Below are 19,512 nucleotides of genomic sequence, written 5' to 3'. Positions count from 1 at the left end.
TTTGCCTTCTATGGTGGCAGCTGCATCAATGCAGTAATGTTACTGTTATCTGAGATTATCATGCAGATTTGGCACAGGTTTAGTGACCTTGAATAAACATATTCCTGGAGCTTTAATCACTTGACCGCTCCACCCCTCCAATCTCCAGCCACTAGTTGGCCAGCACTTTATCCTTGTGACCATCTATGCCAGTTAGGAAACAAAAAGACTCCTTCACCAATTAGGTGATGCTTGATGACTGTCAGCTAAACCGCCTCCGGCCCCACAATTTTCTGTAGTTTTACAATGAAAGCAAAATACTGCAGATACCAGAAATCTGAAAAGAAAATGGAAACTGCTGGAGAACCTCAGCAGGTATGGCAGCATCTGCGGAGAAAGTAACAAAATTCATGTTGCGAGTCCAGTGTGGCACTTTTTCAGAATTCTGCCTTGAATGTTTTTTATATCTGGTAAGGAGAAATATTCAAATGAAATAACAAAAAAAACCTTTATTGTTCCAATGATTTTTCTCCAGAGTTGCACACAACAGTGCCTGGAGATTGGTCTTCAATTCCAGAAGAACCCAGGCCAATCTTGGAAGGTCCCGTAACCAAATTTGGTAGCTATTGGTGCGACAGTTGCCAGTCCCATATTGAACTGCATTACCTCATTCTAAGACCAATATTTTCTTTGCATGCACTTCTGCACGGAGTCGCTTCATCTTTTCTACATATCTGAATTCAAATGCATTTAATGGATATACAAAGCCTCTTTTTAAATAAAACGTTAGTTAAAAATACCTCCTGTCTTCCAGAGCCTGGTTATAGTTTGAACAAAAGACATCAGCCATAACTAACCCCCACCATCAAGTAGCAATATTACTTCATCTGATATAAATGTCAAGTTGCAAAGGTCTCAGTATCAGCTAATATTAAATATTTAAATGACCCCTCACATCTTTATAGACAACAAAACTACTTCACTGCTGTTGGTTTGTCTTTCCACTGTTATTGGTATAAGGCTTCAGCACTTCAAGGAGAAAGTTGACTCTGCAGTCTCAACACTGATCTGCTTGCTGCTGAACCACTTTTAGAAGTAAACCTGGAAGCTGACTCAGGCAAACTGCTTCAGGATTAAAAATGAATAAGAGAAGATGGTTTGTTTTAGTCATCCTTTTGCTATATTTATAGTTAAAACATGTGAATTTGTGTTGGGTTCATGCAGGATGGTCTGCTCCCTCGGCAATAGGCATTGCTGGTCTTGGTGGAGGTTTTGAGATTGGAATTGAGGTAGGTCACTTTTTTTTGTAAACTGTTTCGCATAAGTATTTCACCTGTAACAGGTAGAGATCTGGGAAATCAGATGCTATGTAACAAACCTTGTTTCTTAAATTTCCGCTCAAGAAATTGCAGTATGAAGATACATAATTCATACAGCAATTTAAAAAATGATCTGGTTATAACTGATGCCCAAATTTCATGCTTCTGCTTCCAGAACTGTAAACAAAGATTCACACTTCAGTGTCCTTCACAATTCTGTAATCTCTATACCATGATTGGTATCTTACTAAATGTCCAATTTAGTATCAATCATTTGTTTCAGTTTTAAGCTGTCTCTGCTAGTAGCAAGTGGGTGCAAAGAAGGCTGCTGTTTAATGCTGCTTGTTACTCCAGTAAATTAAGTGTCCAAATTTAAAGCAGCTTTAAAAGTGTATGATCCTCTCCAACACATTTCCTGTAGCACAAAATGTGGAACACTTGAAGCTCTGTATGTAATGTTCATTTGCTCGAAATTCAAAATTTGCCATCAATTTTAAAACGTATATCAGATTTTGATCTGGTCTTTCTTTAGAATTCCTTTTTAGAAATGGGCGTACAAGGGCAGCAAACTTGTAAACATTCTAACATTTGCAAACTGACTTCTTGCCTTAATAGCTTCATGTTTTCATTTGGTTTTCACCAAATTTGGTAAAGGAACTTATCTTCATTCTTAATTTCCTTGTGTTATTAGGTGACCTGGAAACTGTTCCTGGCTGTGTTTATACATTCGTAAATACAGACTCGTTAGCTGTATAAGATAAAGAGCAGTCAGTTTTAATCAATCTTCAGACACTTGATTTGTTTTAAATTGGGGAAGCTTTGATTGACAGTTTAATCCTTTCAAGAGACTCAAATTACAGTTTTTAAAATCACCAAATCTAGGACTACTGTACAATCTCATTTTAAAACTGACACCAGTATATTCATCAAGTAAGTTGTAAAGCATTTTTTCTATTCATGTCCATGGTCCTGCTGGTCTACCTGCCTTTTTCATTTTTTTTTGTACTTGGAATGGTTCATTGATTTTCATGAACGATTTTCATAATTGTTGGTCCTGATGAGCTTTTATCATTTTGAACCATTCATTAATGTTGTACATGCTTAGTTGGATGATTTGTGCTCTTGAACAAAGTAAACAGAATCTTATCTTGCTGACTTAGAAAGTAATACATTTTACATTGTAAAATAATACTGTAAGTTAGATATTATACATTTTTTGTATTAACTTTGGCTTTTTACAGAATCCAGTTTCTTTTCTAAGGACCCAAATATCTTCCTCTTAGAGCATATCGTCTATGATGTTAACTGTGGATCAGTAGTCGTAGGTTGTGAATTTAAGTCCAACTCCAGAGACCAGAGATTTGAGCATTTCAATGTAGGACTGAAGCATTGCTGCATTGTCTGAGGTGCTATTTTTTCAAGATGAGATGTCATATCAAGATCATGTTTGCCCTCATCTTAATGATCCCATAGCACTATTTGAAGAGCACAGGACTAGGGTGTCCTGTCCAATATTGATCCCTTACCCAACATTTCATGCTATTTGTGGGGCAATGCATAATGCAAATTGGTTACAGTGTATTCTTCAAGTGAACAGTAACTACATGACAGACAAACAAAAATTAAGGTGCATAATTGGTTGCAAAGCACTTTTGGACATCCTGAAGTTGTGAAACCTTGAAGTTCTATTTTGACGGTTTGATCCTTGCAGAGTTTAATGACTCAAGGATTAACAATTACCCTTAATTGCAGTAACGTGTTTAAAAGAATTGCTGTAGTCTTGCGCTACAGTGCTCTTTTCAGACTGGAATGTAAAAGATAGCTCATTTTTATATGCAAAAGTAATCGAAAATGTTTTCAATTAAATGAAAATATAAAGATAAAAGAATTTGACAAATGCTATTGAATGCTAATTATACTTGCATTTAATTTTCTAATATCTGTACTGAATTGATTTCAGTTTAAGTAAAATTTTATAACAACAATATGAGGAATAACAAATTCCCCCTTTTGCCATCTAAGTATCTATTGGATTTAAATCATGATGAACACAATAAAATTTGGCAATATGAGAATAATATTTTTGAACAAATTATTTTACTCCATGGGGAACTGTTGGACCAAATCAGTTTCTAAAAATTATTTTTTTCTTTCCTGGCTGAAAATGGTTAGGAGACGGGGACTTTATCTTCAGTGTTGTTATTTGATTCCAACCATTGGCATTGACAGGTGTTTATGGGTCTTGAGTTTGGGAGCATCACAGGTTAACCAATTTTGTGCTTAAGCCAGCTGGCAACCAAATAACTAGTTTTCCATGAGTATTATTTTGATTGATTGCAAGGATACTGCTTTGTAATTTTTGGCATCTGTCTTCTTGCAGACAGGCATGTTGTTTGTTGTTCCAATATAAGTAACATAATATTAGTTGACAGTTTAAATCAATGAGGCATGGAAATAGTAATACTATCAATGTCTATAATTTTGCTTCTCTTTTATCACAATGAAATTAATTGGGGTCTCTTATTACCTGGGATTATACTGGAGCTGACATTCCATCAAAAGTAGCGATAAAAAATTCCACCTGATCTGTGATGTGATGCTGTCTCACTCAGTGTGTAAAACCTGTTTAACTGTCCTCCAACAGTCCTTTTAATTCTTCTCAAAGAATATTTAGTGGCCCAGTGACTTCTTACACTTGGACTTGTATGGAGTTAGAGTCTCCTGATTTTCAGTTGCTGATTTTCCCCATACCAAAATATTACCAGTATTTTGCTAATCCTGTGATAACAATAAAGCACAGCGGTGAGCTAATGGGAGTGTTTCATTAAATGCACGGGTACAGTTCTTTGGAGTACCAATTATGATTTCCTATTGCAAGTCCAGATATGTCTGACTCTTTCGATTGAGAGGATGTCAGTCTGGACTAGCATTATGGTACTGAGTTTTCTTCTTACAGCTCCAGTGAAAGATTGCATGAATGCAGATTAAAATAGAATGACAGTTATACTTTATTGGGCACTTTCGTGTGATCTAGTTATAGACATTACCTTCTTTCAGAGAGTGAACCAGACAGATGAAGCTATTAAAGACTGTAAAAGCACCACAGTGATCCATCCCATGTTCTGTAGTTGATCTGGGTCTATTCACCTGTCACTACATTAAATAGTAAAATACTCAACAGGTTTGATAGCATCTGTGGAAAGAGAAACAGAGTTAACATTTTGAGTTAAATATGACTTCACTCATTGTGTATTTCACCCCTAAAACCCTCTTTGCTTCTCTACTGCATTTAGACTCTTAGGTCATTGTAGCCATTCCCTTTATCTTAAGTGTCTTCATTCTAAAAAATCTTTTCTAATGCATTGTCCACCTTTTTAGACTCTTGTAAATACAGAGGTAAAGTAACTGTTCAACACTTCTGCTACTTTCCTGACATTACCTGTAGGTTTATCCTATGCATCTCTCAGTGGAGATATCCTCAACCTGTTTTACCTTATTCATGTGTTTGTAAAATTATTTACTAATTATGTTTTCATAATTAATAAATAATTATAATTCAGTTTTTAAAAAAATTCTCTTTGCTTTCTTTATTTTGTTTTACTTCTAATCATAAAATATGTCTTCCCATCTCTGCAGCTCACCACTGATGGCTATGGTCACCTACAGTTGCTTTGGTCTCTCCCTAAAGATTTCTCCCCACTCTTCATTTTTCTTTGTCTTCAAATCCTTAGAAAGCTTTTTAAACTCTAATTCTGCTACTAAACATCCCTTTTACTCTTCCTTCTTAGCGTGGTGTCCTTTTCTTCACATTATTCTTTTAATTGTGAATGAAATTTATCAAAATGCAGTTACTTAATCCAAATAAATCTGTCTGCCATTTTACTTCATTAACGTCAGTTCCAAATGACATTTATAACAAACAACATATGAAACAGAACCTCTGCCATTCTGAAAAATAGATTATCCACAATATTGATTGTTTAATGTCAGAAGCATCTGCATTAATTCCATCATATTGACCAGATCAATTTTTCTGGAGTCTTAAGCTTACATTGGAAATTTCTCCTGTTCCATCGGTACTTCATCTCCCTGGCACTTTTTTTTTGTGCATAAATGAGAGGAAATTAAGTGGGAGCTGTGATTTTCCACTTTAAAAGTGCTGACGTAGAACTGAAATGTGCACCACAACAAATCATGTCAGGCAATCTGGATTTGCGTCACTGCTGTGTGTGCTAGGGCGTGTGATGTTTGAATGCAAACAAATGCCATGTAGAAAGATTGCAAATAACTTCTATGAGGTGGGGATCAAAGAATTTTTTCCCTAGCATTTTATTTCTTTGAAGATATTTTAGGGAGTCCTGAAGTTATTGCATGAAATTAATTATTTTTGAGGTAATTAATTATTGCTGAGATAATCTGATGTTTGCTCTATGGCCTGAATATTCTTTAGATTTCCCTTGATGCTAACCTTGAACACTACAGCTAAAACTTGTCAGGCCTGGACAGCAGAAATTTTAAAACAAAAATCTTTTTCTGGCAATGGAAAACCGCAAGAGATAAAAATCCAATGGAAAAGGGAAAGAAGAGATTTTTTTTAGATCAAGTAAATATCTGGAATATGTTTAAAGCAAGAAGAATTTATAAAGTATTTCACATGTACTATAGGAGGGCAATTCTGTTGCATATATTGTAACAAGAAAAATGCTATTTATATCTTAAAATTTTATAATGCAATTTAGTATTGCATCCATAGTCTGTACCTTCCATTGGTAGGAAATTTAGCAGTTTTATTTCATCACTTGTTGAAGTAATGCCTCCATATATTTTCCATATTATAACGATGAACCAAAAACTGTGGCATTTAGATTGCAACAGGTTAGCATTAGCCATCAGAAATGGCATTCCAAGTCTGAAGCAATATGATGTGGAGATCTACTCATTGCTTCTAAACTTTTGTCTCTTTTACCATCCTAAAATTTCCAGCTGTATTTGGTTTAAGCTTATTTATTATTAGTCACAAGTAGGCCTACATTCGCAATGCAGTGAAGTTACAGTGAAAATTCTCTCGTCGCTACATTCCGACACCTGTTTGGGTACGCTGAGGGAGAGTTTAGCACGGCCAATTCACCTAACCTGCACATCTTTGAACTGTGGGAGGAAACTGGAGCACTCGGTGGAAACCTGTGCAGATACAGAGAGAACATGCAAACTCCACACAACAGCGATCCAAGCTGGGAATCGAATCCGGGTCCCTGGCGCTGCAAGGCAACAGTGCTAACCACTATACCACTAGTTAACACTACCACTAATTTTGCTGCTGAGCTATAGAAAGAAAAGAACTGTAAAGACTGGATTGATACTCTTTCATTTCATCAGCATTTTAGGATTTACATGTGATCATCAAGTCGGAGCAATTCAAACCCCAGCAAACCCCATGGAATGTAAGTTTATATCCCTGTGTAACCTATGTTATATGTTTTCTATTGGTGTAATAGCCTTCAATAATCTCCAATTTTACTAACGTAATTCATTTTATTAATTCAATTTACCAACAAAATTAATTTACTCATAAAACATGTTACTAACAAATTGATAAAGGAGAGTCGATAGACATGGTATATTTGAACTTCCAGAAGGGTTTTGATAAAGTCCCTCAGGAAGTTAATTAGAAAACTAAAAGTGCATGAGATAGGAGACAACATACTGTCATGGAGTGAGGATTGGCTAACAGGAAGAAAACTGAGATTAGGGCTAAGTGAGTCATTTTTGCATTGGCCAGCTATGACTCACAGAGTACTGCAAGAAGTGGTACTTGGCCAACAGCTGTTCATAATATATGTCAATGATTCGGATGTGAGGATCAAATGTAATACTTCTAAGTTTGCAGATGATACAAAGTTAAGCGGGAATGTGTTGTGGGAAAGATGCAGAGCAGCTACGGAAGGATTTGGACAGGCTTGGTAAGTGGTCAAGAACGTGACAGATAGACTACTTCACATTATATATTCTATTTTAGTAGAAGGATCTGATGTGCAAAGTATTTCTTAAATGTTAAGAAATTAGAAAGTGTAGGTGTACAAAGGGACCTGGGTGCCCTTGCCCATAAGTCACTGATGGTTAGAATAAGAACATAAGAAATAGGAGCAGGAGTAGGGCCATTCAGTAAGATCATGGCTGATCTGTTAGTGGTTCAGTTCCACTTACCCGCCTGGTCCCTATAACCCTTAATTCCCTTATTGGTCAAAAATCTATCTACCTGAGACTTAAACACATTTAACGAGGTAGCCCCCACTGCTTCAATGGGCAGAGAATTCCAAAGATTCACTACCCTCTGGGAGAAGAAGTTCCTTCTCAACTCTGTTCTAAATTGACTCCCCCTTATTTTAAGGCTGCGCCCTTTAGTTCTTGTTTCCATTCTAAGTGGAAATAATCTCTCTGCTTCCACCCTGTCTAGCCCTTCATTATCTTATATGTCTCTATAAGATTTCCTCTCAGCCTTCTAAACTCCAACGAGTACAGGCCCAGTCTACTCAATCTCTCCTCATAAGCTAACCCCCTCATCTCCAGAATCAACCTGGTGAACCTTCTCTGCACTCCCTCCAAAGCTAATATATCCTTTCTCAAATAAGGGGACCAAAATTGCACATAGTACTCTAGGTGCGGCCTCACCAATACCTTGTGCAATTGCAGCAACGCCTCCCTGTTTTTATACTCCATCCCCCTCGCGATAAAGGCCAACATTCCATTTGCCTTCTTGATTACCTGCTGCACCTGCAAACTGAGTTTTTGTGATCCATGCACAAGGACCCCCAGGTCCCTCTGCACAGTAGCATGTTGTAATTTTTCACCATTTAAATAATAGTCCATTTTACTATTATTCCTTCCAAAGTGGATAGCCTCACACTTGCCAACGTTATACTCCATCTGCCAGATCCTTGCTCACTCACGTACCCATCCAAATCTCTCTGCAGACTTTCTGCGTCCTCCACGCAATTTGCTTTCCCACTCATCTTTGTGTCATCTGCAAACTTTGTTACCCACATTTGGTCCCCTCCTCCAGATCGTCTATGTATATGGTAAACAGTTGAGGCCCCAGCACCGATCCCTGTGGCATGCCACTAGTCACCAACTGCCAACCGGAAAAGCACCCATTTATTCCAACTCTCTGCTTCCTGTTAGATAGCCAATCCTCAATCCACGCTAACACTTTACCCCCAATTCCATGTACCTTAATCTTATGCAGCAACTTTTTGTGAGGCACCTTATTGAATGCCTTTTGGAAATCTAAAAACACCACACCCAGCACTTCTCCTCTGTCAACTGCACTGGTTACATCTTCATAAAAATCCAGTAACTTCATCAAACATGACTTTCCCTTCATGAATCCATGCTGCATCTGCTTGATTGAACCATTCTTTTCCAGGTGTCCTTTTATTTCTTCCTTAATGATTCCAGCATTTTCCCAACTACAGATGTTAAGCTAACTGGCCTGTAGTTACCTACCTTTAGTCTGTCTCCTTTTTTCAAATGGTGGCTTTACATTAGCTGTTTTCCAATCAGCTGGCACCTCCCCAGAGTCCAGTGAATTTTGATAAATTACAACTAATGCATCTGCTATTACTTCTGCCGTTTCTTTTCGTACCGTGGGATGCATTCCAGCCGGACCCGGGGACTTGTCTACCTTTAGTCCCATTAGCCTACCCAGCACTACCTCTTTAGTAATAGTGATCGTTTTAAGTTTCTCACCCCCTACAGTCCCATTACCTTCAATTATCGACAAGCTACTTGTGTCCTCCACTGTAAAGACCGACACAAAAAACTTGTTTAAGGCCTTGACCATTTCGTTGTTTCCCATTATTAAATTCCCCTTCTCATCGTCTAAGGGTCCAACATTTACTTTAGCCACTCTTTTCCGTTTTATATATTTGTAAAAGCTTTTACTATCAGTTTTTATATTTTGTGCTAGTTTACTTTCATAAAGTATCTTTCCTTTCTTTATTGCTTTCTTAGTAGTTCTTTGTTTTTTAAAGCTTTCCCAATCTTCTGATTCCCCACTAATTTTGGCACTTTGTATGCGTTGGTTTTTTTATTTGATACTCTCCTTTATTTCCTTAGTTATCCACGGCTGGTTATCCCTTTTCTTACATCCCTTCTTTTTCACTGGAATATATTTTTGCTGAGTACTGAGAAAAATCTCCTTAAAAATCCTCCACTGTTCCTCAGCTGTCCCACCAACTCGTCTGCGCTTCCAGACTACATTAGCCAACTCCACCCTCATCCTATCGTACTCCCCCTTGTTCAAGCAGAGGACGCTGATTTGGGACCTTACTTTCTCACCCTCCACCTGTATTGAAATCCAACCATATTGTGATCACTCATTCCAAGAAGATCCCTCACAAGGAAATCATTAATTTTACCTGTCTCATTACACAGGACCACATCCAAGATAGCTCGCTCCCTTGTAGGTTCTGTAACATACTGTTCGAGGAAACTATCTCAACAGCACTCTAAGAACTCTTCCTCAAGTCCACCGTGTCCAACTTGAGTTGACCAATCAATATGTAGGTTAAAATCCCCCATGATTATTACTGTTCCATTTTTACACGCATCTATTATTTGCTTGTTTATAGCCCGTCCCACCTCGAAGTTATTATTTGGGGGCCTATTGGCCATGCCCACCAGTGACTTTTTCCCCTTACTATTCCTTATCTCCATCCACATCGATTCCACATTTTGCTCCTTAGTGCCTATATCGTCTCTCACTACCACCCTGATGTTATCCTTAATTAACAGAGCTAACCCGCCTCCTTTTCCTTCCTGTCTATCCTTCTGAAATGTCTGATAGCCCGGATATTCAGTTCCCAGTCCTGGTCACCCCACAACCACGTTTCTGTAATGGCCACTAGATCATACCCATTTCTACTGATTTGTGCCGTCAGCTCATTCACTTTGTTTCGAATGCTACGTGCATTCATGTCTTTATGTTAGCCTTTCTTATCTGGACCGATTTGTTAGTGCATTCTTTTGTTTGCACCCTCTGTCCCTCCCTGTTACATACTGGTTATCCTTCCCCAGACCATCTCCCTGCACTGCATTGACCACCTCCCTTCTCATGCTTGTCACCTTTTTCACTCTGCAAGAATGCAGGTTCAGCAATGTATTAAGAAGGCTAATGGAATGTTAGCCTTTCTTGCAAGTGGATTTGAGTCCAGTAGTGAGGCCTTGCTTCAGTTTTATAGCAGCTCGGTTAGATCACACCTGGAGTACAATTTTGGTCCCTTACCTCAGAAAGGATAGTATTGCCATTAGAGGGAGTGTAACAAAGGTTGACCAGACTTGTTCCAGGGATGGCATGGCTGTCTTATGAAGAGAGATTGGGCAAACTGGGCTTGTGTATTCGACAGAGTTTCAATGAATAAGAGTTGATTCCTTTGAAACCTGCAAAATAGTTAAATTATCTTTCAGGCATTTGTCCATAACTCCTTTTGAAAGCCAATTTGGATTTGTTTCACTACTGTTTTGTGTTACATGCCCTAACAAATCGCTACTTAAAAAAGCAAATATTCTGCAAACTCTTGCTTGCAATATCACTGCTGCCTTTCAGTTACTGATTCAAAAACCAGCGTGAAAACATTTTTTCACTATTGACAACCTTGATGATATAGACCATTGCTATCATATCTCACCATAAACTTTATTATTCAAATGTAAAGGGTTTCCATTTTTCTAGTCTATCCTCCATGGCTAAAGCCTCCTTGTTCTTCATTCCCATTATCACCTCAGTAAATCCTTTCATTCACCTAGTGCTTGGCAAGGTCCCCAAAACTAAATTTCCCATTTTAGATATCACCCAGCTTTACCAGTTGTAGTTCTCTGGTTAACCAATTTGCAACATACATTAACTCTTTGATGTGTATATTTTGGTTATGATCTTAATTATTTTATGAGGATCTATTCTGCTCTATTATAAATGCAATTATTGTCCTTCCTCCTTTTAATAATTGAAAATCCTACACTTGAGACCTGGTTTATTTGGGATTTTAGACTTAACAAAGGAGTAAGCCTTTCAACCACTAGAGCCTGCTGTATCACTCATGTAGGTCACGGTTAATCTGTATCTTAATTCTTATCTATCCACTTTGTTATTTAACCCCTACCCTTGCCTAACAGTATTAAAATCTTGCGCTTAGCATTCTTCCCATAAAGTCCCAGAGCAATTCGGATGCAAACTAATCAAAAATGTCAATAGGAGGTATTTTGATGAAGCAATTGAAACCAGGGAAAGAAGTAGCAAAGTCGAAGTAATTATGCTGATTGTTCCTGACTATGGAGCAGTAATGGCAGAAATCTCTGTGTCCAGTAATAAATGATGTGGAGATGACAGGGGTAAGCACAATAATTTTGGTTCCCTTCCCTCAGAAGGGATATTATTGCCATTGAGGGAGTGTAATGAAATTTTACCAGACTTGTTCCAGGAATGGCACAATTGTCTTTTGAAGAGAGATTGGGCAAACTCTAACAATTACTCCAATAATAAAGCCAATGGAGTTGAAAAATAGGCCATGTTGAACAGCAGAAGGTGTATGCAGAAAAATTGGCTGTAGAAAGCAGCAGAGTTAGAGAGGGATGAGGCTGTAGAGGGACTTTTGGACAAAGCAAGAAATGTTGAATTTATACATGGGTGAAGGTTAGTTAACATAGGGTAATAGGAGAAGTGGATTATTGCAGGTATGAATTTGTTTGCTTGGCATAGTGTTAGACGGTTTGAGGGTGGCAGAATTTTGGACATATTTAAAATATGTCTGCTAAGCTCATGCTTATTGCTGGACGTTCTCATCCTGTTAGGTATTCAAAGGAAATTAGATGAGCCAAGAGGTATTTACTCTAGTACCAGCTAAGAAATAAATACCTCTTTTTCTTCATGCAGATATTGAAATATAAATTGTTTCAAGAAGGTAAACAACAACTTGCATTTATATAGTGCATTTACTACAGTAATCAAATGAAATTTGATAACCCCTAAATAGAGATGGGACCTTCAGAAAGACCGATTTTTCTGGACCTTGCAATTTACTCCCACACCAAGTGGTATTGAAGATTTATAGTTCCCCTACCTGCAGTGGACAATTCTGCTGTCTCCTGTTTCTAACTCCAGTTATCCATTTGACAAAAGCACGGTGCTGAGAGCCTAAATTTCTGACTGTTTATTTGGATTCAAAGAGTTTATGAAAATAAATAAAATTGAGTACCTTTGTGCATAAGATGATTGCTATGGCTCGACTTGCCATGTACTTCGTGAAAATTAAAGCATTCATATACTTTTATATGAACGTTTCCAGGCTGACCCTGTTCTATTATAGCCCCTATCCTGCCTTTAACATATCTTGTGTATAATTTTGGTGATAATTATGCCAATAATCTTTGAAATATAATGTGGATGTTGTCCACTAAAGAATTAAAATGACATTAAGATTTTTCTGTACCTTCCCCAGTCAAGTTGTGGCTTGTTGTTTGAGCAGCAACGGGATAACATTGTAACAGCTGAATGTCATAATGTTATTATATTGTCCACAAAGTTACTACTGATGATTAGTAAGTTTGCGGACAACACAAAAGTTGGTGGATTTGTGGAAAGCGATGAGGGCCATCAGCGGATACTGCGGGATATAGATCAGTTGGACACTTGGACAGAGAGATGGAGTTTAATCCGGACAAGTGTGGGGTAATGCATTTTGGAAGGCCTAATACAGATAGGAAATATACAGTAAATGGCAGAACCCTTAAGAATATTGATAGGCAGAGGGATCTGGGTGTACAAGGACACAGGTCACTGAAAGTGGCAATGCAGGTGGAGAAGATAGTCAAGAAGGCATACAGCATGCTTGCCTTCATCAGCCGGGGTATTGAGTTTAAAAATTGGCAAGTCATGTTGCAGCTTTATAGAACCTTAGTTAGCTGCACTTGGAATGTAGTGTTCAATTTTGGTCGCCACACCACCAGAACAATGTGGAGGCTTTGGAGAGGGTACAGAAAAGGTTTACCAGGATGTTGCCTGGAATGGAGGGCATTAGCTATGAGGAGAGGTTGGAGAAACTTGGTTTGTTCTCACTGGCATGACGGAGATTGCGGGGAGACCTGATAGAAGTCTACACGATAATGAGAGGCCTGGACAGAGTGGATAGTCAGAAGCTTTCTCCCAGTATGGAAGAGTGAATGACCAGGGGGTGTTGGTTTAAGGTGCGAGAGGCAAGGTTTAAAGGAGATGTATGAGGCAGATATTTTACACAGAGGGTAATGGGTGCCTGGAACTCATTGCTGGGGGAAGTAGTGGAAGCGGATACGGTAATGACTTTTAAGGGGCGTCTTGACAAGTACATGAATAGGATGGGAATAGTGGTTTATGGTCCCTGGAAGGGTAGGGGGTTTTAGTTAAGTCGGGTAGCATGCATGCTTGGTGCAGGCTTGGAGGGCCGAAGAGCCTGTTCCTGTGCTGTAATTTTCTTTGTTCTTTGTCACATGGTCCTCCAGAAATCAATGTATCTAAAGCAGTACAAAGGATTTGCTTATCTATAGAGTATACGGCTGCATTATGGATATTGAACTTATAATCTTGGAAGGTGTTGTCAAACAGGTGACCTTGCAACAATATGTGCTGGTGAATAGGGTGGACATAGTAAATCCAGATAACTCCTTTAAAAACAAAGTACCAGATTAGGACAAAGCAACCAAAGCTTAAACTAGGAAAGTACACATTTAAGACTGATATCAGGAACTTCCTTACAAAGAGTGATCATTAAATTAAATGGACTCGCAGATAAAGTACTGGAGGCAAAGCCCTAGAATCCATCAATTAATAAATAGTCTGTTGGGGCACTGAAGTAAAGGACCATTAGGGTAATTCTGAATGGGTAAATTAGTTGGGCTGGATGATAACTATTATTTGAATCATAAGTTAATTAAATGTCTGATCAGGCCCTGTGAATTAATTTTTGAAATGTAATATATTTATTTGTTTATGGATGCACAAGGACTCAACATTTTTCTTCAGTTCTCAGAATCACAATCTGGGGAGTCTGTGATGACATGCGTAGCTGTATTTTTGATGCAATTTTCTTGTGCTTGCCCCTTCAATTTAATAACAACATGAGTTTTCAAAGCTAACCTTAGAAGTCAAATGGTGTGTAGTTCTTGTGTTTAATTGTATTCTTAACAGCTTCAATAAAAAAAAATCAAGATTGCTTGCTTCAATTCATTGCATAACATCAACCTTCCTCCGTCACTTATGTGAGATATATAAAGGTCTGAACCTTTATATATCTCACAATCCATTACCATTTCCCCTCATCCACTTAAATGGTAGAAAGCATTTATGGACGACTTCTAAATTTTAATTGGTAACAGCAGGGAATCCAATATTTCTCTGTATTCCAGAAGTAAATTTTGATTTTGCCAAATAGAAGTAGTGTTGGGAATTTATTCTCAGATTATAGAACTTATTTATGTGCTTTAATATAATAAAAGTATGTTTGCACATTTCCATTGTTGTGTCAGGCTTGTGTCACATTAATTATAGGTAAAATTCTGGGCATACTTCTTACAGCGCACTTATTAACTGACATGCGAGCAAATGTATTTTTCATAGACTAAAAACTAATTGGGAGTACCAGCAGCAAACAAATCCAAAAGTACAAGTAAAAATTTGAATAAACATAAGACAAGAACTGGCATTCAATCAAGCAATTCTAAATCATACTTCATTGTAAAATTATCTGTATCCTCTTCTGAGTCTCTAGAATTTATTTTGACCTTCAATTGCTTCAGTGACACCCTCACTTCTTTCCGACCCAACTTGAGTGAATCCAAAATTGCATTTCTCCTTCCCATCACATGAAAATACTCCAACTTCTCTGTTCAATAACACCAATTCAAAACTTCAGCCTTTTCCTTGTGTCCATTCTGCTATTCAATAGGGTGCAAGTCAAGTCATCCCAATGTTTAACTGGGGAGTATCCAGAATGCTGATAATTTTGAAGGTTCCTTGAGAGTTGTGTAGTGCTTTGTTAATTAATTAGAAATTAGCCAATTTATGGTTTTATTATATAATAAAGAGCAGAAAATGTCCATATTGCCCAAATGCAAAATTTCTGAGGCTGGTATCTGTTTTATGCTCCTAAAGCAATTTGATTGTTCATTTATTAGTTGTTGGTGCAGTGTTGCCCATTCATGTCCCAAGATGTGCAACTTCAATGGATTAGCCTTGGGAGATGTGTGGGGTTACAGGGATAAGATGCAGGAGTGGGCGTAGGGAAGATGCTCTGTCAGAGAGTTGGTGCAAGCTCAATGGGCCAAATGGCCTTTTCTGCACTGTAGAGATTCTATAATATTTTTTATGTGCTCTGCCTTTTCGAAGAGATTTATTTGGAATAAATTGGTGTGCAAATCACAAGTGATGTATGAAGAAGTATTCTTTCAGGCAAAGATAATTATAATTCTAATAATCAAATCTCTACAGTGCAGAAGGAGGCCATTTGGCCCGTTGAATCTGCACTGACAACAATCCCACCCAGGCCTTATCCCTGTAACCCCAAGTATTTACCCTATGAATCCCCCTGATACCACAGGACAATTTTAGCATGATCAATCCACCTGACCTGTGCATCAATGGACTGTGGGATGGATAGGATAGAGGTGGAGAGACTCTTCCAGCTCAGAAAGGACAGTAGGACTAGGGGGCACAGTCTCAAGATAAAGGGGGGGCGGTTTAGAATGGAGTTGAGGAGGAACTTCTTCACTCAAAGGGTGGTGAATCTCTGGAATTCTCTGCCCGTTGAGGTGGTGGAGGCTGCCTCGCTAAATATTTTTAAGACGCGGGTTGATGGGTTTTTGATAAGCGAGGGGATTAAGGGTTATGGGGAGAGGGCGGGAATGTGGAACTGAGCCACGACAGATCAGCCATGATCTTATTGAATGGCGGGGCAGGCTTGAAGGGCTAGATGGCCTACTCCTGCTCCTATTTCTTATGTTCTTATGCTGTGGCAAATAATTAAAATCATTTAGTAGTAAGTAATTTTATTTTCAGATTTAAATATGATTTAAGAGCCCATGACATAGTCATATTTACTTTCTTTGTTCTGTCACATAAAGGTCAAATCACCACCGTCCCCTTGAGGGAGAAAGGTTTTAACCTGAGGATCACTATACCTCAGACACGGAACAAGGTTGAGAAGGCAAGATTCCATAATTAACATAACTTTATTCAGTATGCAAATTGAACCCACACTCTTGGTGTGACTGTCACAATTTGGCTGTCCAGACAACTGGTCTCATACGGTGACAGCTGAGGTGAATTTTACAGGAAGAGGAAGAACTACTAGCCCACATTTTCCCCCCTCCCCACTACATATTAGAAAAGTTGGTCACAAACCGCAAACTAACTGTCTTTTTCTTCAAAAATGGCCCTGCAGTGATATTATGCTACAGGAGGCTTAAGTAGCTCAGTGTGGGACTTCCACCCTTCAACATAAGGAATGCCTGCTCCAGAGAGCTACAGGCAGATCCATGAAGAAGACAACATGGATTCCAGATACCGCTAAATTAGGGATATTTGGGTATTGAAGGATCAGGCATCCTAGGGAGAGGTGGGAGGGATTTCTTTTGTTATTTTTTCATGGGATGTGGGTGTCACTGGCTTGACCAACCTTTATTGCCCATCCCTAATTGTCTCTGAGAAGAGTGTGGTCAGCCATTCTTGACCCCAGCAATCCATATGGAGTTGTTGTTCGTTCATCGTCATCGATGAGGACCTTGACACCATTAGTCATTTTGAGGCTGGTTGCGGTGTGTCAGATGACTGATCAGGCAAATTCGGGCACGCAATGTCCTGGCACGTATTGGACAGACTTGTATAGACGCTGTAGTTGTTGCGTTGGTGGCTCTGCACTTGCGCAACTCGTGCTTAAGTTGTGCTTCAGCAATATACCTTGCTTGACAGCCTTTGTGTATGAGGCAGCGCCAGGTGGGGTGGTTCTGTGCCAGCGTTTCCCAGGTGGTCGTGTCTATGTCAAGCGACTTCAGGAAGGCCTTGAGTATGTCTTTGAAACGTTTCTTCTGCCCTCCATGCGAGCGTCTTCCAACAGAGAGTTCCCCAAAACGGAGCTGCTTGGGTAAGCACTTGCCTGACATACGGATGACGTGACCTGCCCACCGGGTCTGCGTTCTCATCAGCAGTGTGTGGACTGATGGTAGACTTGCTCTAGAGAGGACTTCAGTGTCTGGTACTTTGTCTTGCCATCTAATGCCTAATATTCTGCGTAGACAAGTGATGTGGAAATGATTGAGCTTCCTTGCATACCTTCGATACACAGTCCACATTTCACAGGCATACAGGCGAATAGTGAGTACTGCGGCGCTGTAGACCTTCAGTTTTGTTGCTGGGCTGACTCCTTGACGTTCCCATACAGTGGAATGCAGTCTACCAAAAGCAGAACTTGCCTTTGCTATTCTGCACTTAACTTTCAACAGTCACTGCTTGGGAGAGGGTGCTGCCACGATAAGTGAACTGATCCACTGCCTGTAGTTTCTGCCCTTTGATTGAGATTATGGGTTCTGTGTACAGTGCATGAGGGGCAGGCTGGTGCATAACTTCGGGCTTTTTTAATGTTGATGGTGAGTCCAAAGTTGCCACAAGCCATGGAGAATTTGTCCATACTGACTTGCAAACTCTGGCTTTGAGCCAGTATGATGTGGGTATGCCGGCGTTGGACTGGCGTAAACACAGTAAAAAGTCTGACAACACCAGGTTTTAGTCCAACCGATTTATTTGATAATAGACTCACAAGCTTTCGGGGTTAGCCCCTTCGTCAGGTGAATGGAGAGTTCTGGCCTCAGACAGAGCATATAAAGTCTGAGGCCAGAACTCTCCATTCACCTGACGAAGGGGCTAACCCTGAAAGCTTGTGAGTCTATTATCAAATAAATCAGTTGGACTAAAACCTGGTGTTGTTAGACTTTTTAACTGTGTTTGAGCCAGTATACAGGGCGCAGTCATCCACAAAGAGGAAGTATTTCAGAATAGTCTCCTTCACTTTGGTAATAGCTTGAAGTCTCCTCAGGTTGAAGAGCTTCCCATCCACTCTGTGCTTGAGGCTGATTCCAGTAACGCTGTCCTGGAAGGCATCATTCAGCATGGCAGTAAACATCATGCTGAACAGTGTGGGTGCAAGCACATAGCCCTGTTTGACACCATTGGTGGCTGGGAATACCTCAGAGGATTCTCCGCCATCCAGTACTCTGGCCATCATGCCAGCATGGAACTGGCGTACCATCCGAATAAATTTTGCGGGGGCGGGGGGCGTGGCGGCAGCTGACCTTTGACATGATTTTCCACAGGCCTTGTCGGCTGACAGTGTCGAAGGCTTTCGTGAAGTCAACAAAGTTTGTGTAGAGCTCGCGATTCTGCTCCTGACACTTCTCCTGAAGTTGGCGCGCAGCAAAAATCATGTCAATAGCCCCACGACCTTTGCAGAAGCCACACTGTGACTCTGGAAGCGGGCCCAGCTCCAGATGAGTGACCAGATGATTTAGCAGGACTCTTGCGAGTGTTTTTCCTGTGATGGAGAGCAGCGAGATTCCTTGGTGGTTGTCGCAAATTTGCCGATTGTCCTTCCTCTTGTAGAGGTGTACGATGGAAGCATCTTGAAGTTCCTGAGGATTGGATCCTTGCTTCCAAAAGGACTGGAACAACTCGATGCGCTTCTGGATAAGTACAGGACCAGCAGCTTTGTAGATCTCTGCGGGTATGGCATCTGCCCCTGGGGCTTTGCCACTGGATAGCTGGCTGACTGCTTTCGTGACTTCAGCTACTACCGGTAGGTCGTCCATGGCGCTGTTTGATATCAACCTGGGAATCCTGTCTATTGCCTCATCGTTAGTAGATGTTGGTAGTTGAGGACGGTTTCAAAGTGTTCAGCCCATTTCTGCAGAATCTGAGCCTTCTCTGTAATGAGAGTTGTACCATCTGTACTCAGGAGGGGGGAGCTCCCAAGAGATTGAGGTCCAAAGAAAGTGTGGAGGGCTTCATAGAACCGTTTCAAGTAGTTTCTGTCAGCGTATCCCTGTATTTCATCTGCCTTGGCGCTCAGCCAGGCATCCTGCATTTTACGCGGTTTATTCTGGACTGTCCTGCGAGCACTGGTAAAAGCACTTTTCTTGGCAG

At 39.7% G+C, this 19,512-nt stretch overlaps 1 protein-coding gene across 2 annotated transcripts in view; it reads left to right on the top strand.

Moving 5' to 3' along the window:
- The window catches only part of sh3yl1 (SH3 and SYLF domain containing 1), a 154,727-nt gene that overhangs the window by 45,310 nt on the left and 89,905 nt on the right, over positions 1-19,512 (top strand). For both annotated transcript variants that reach the window (XM_080192065.1, XM_080192064.1), the window contains exon 4: positions 1,204-1,268. In XM_080192065.1, coding sequence (XP_080048191.1) covers positions 1,204-1,268 — 65 coding nt within the window. The remainder of the gene's footprint in view (positions 1-1,203; positions 1,269-19,512) is intronic.

Source organism: Carcharhinus amblyrhynchos, chromosome 7 (genome assembly GCF_965287045.1).
Source record: "Carcharhinus amblyrhynchos chromosome 7, sCarAmb.v2.hapA, whole genome shotgun sequence".
Classification (NCBI taxonomy): domain Eukaryota; kingdom Metazoa; phylum Chordata; class Chondrichthyes; order Carcharhiniformes; family Carcharhinidae; genus Carcharhinus; species Carcharhinus amblyrhynchos.
Note: the sequence above shows the minus strand (reverse complement) of the source record. Positions and strands in the feature narration are given on the sequence as shown.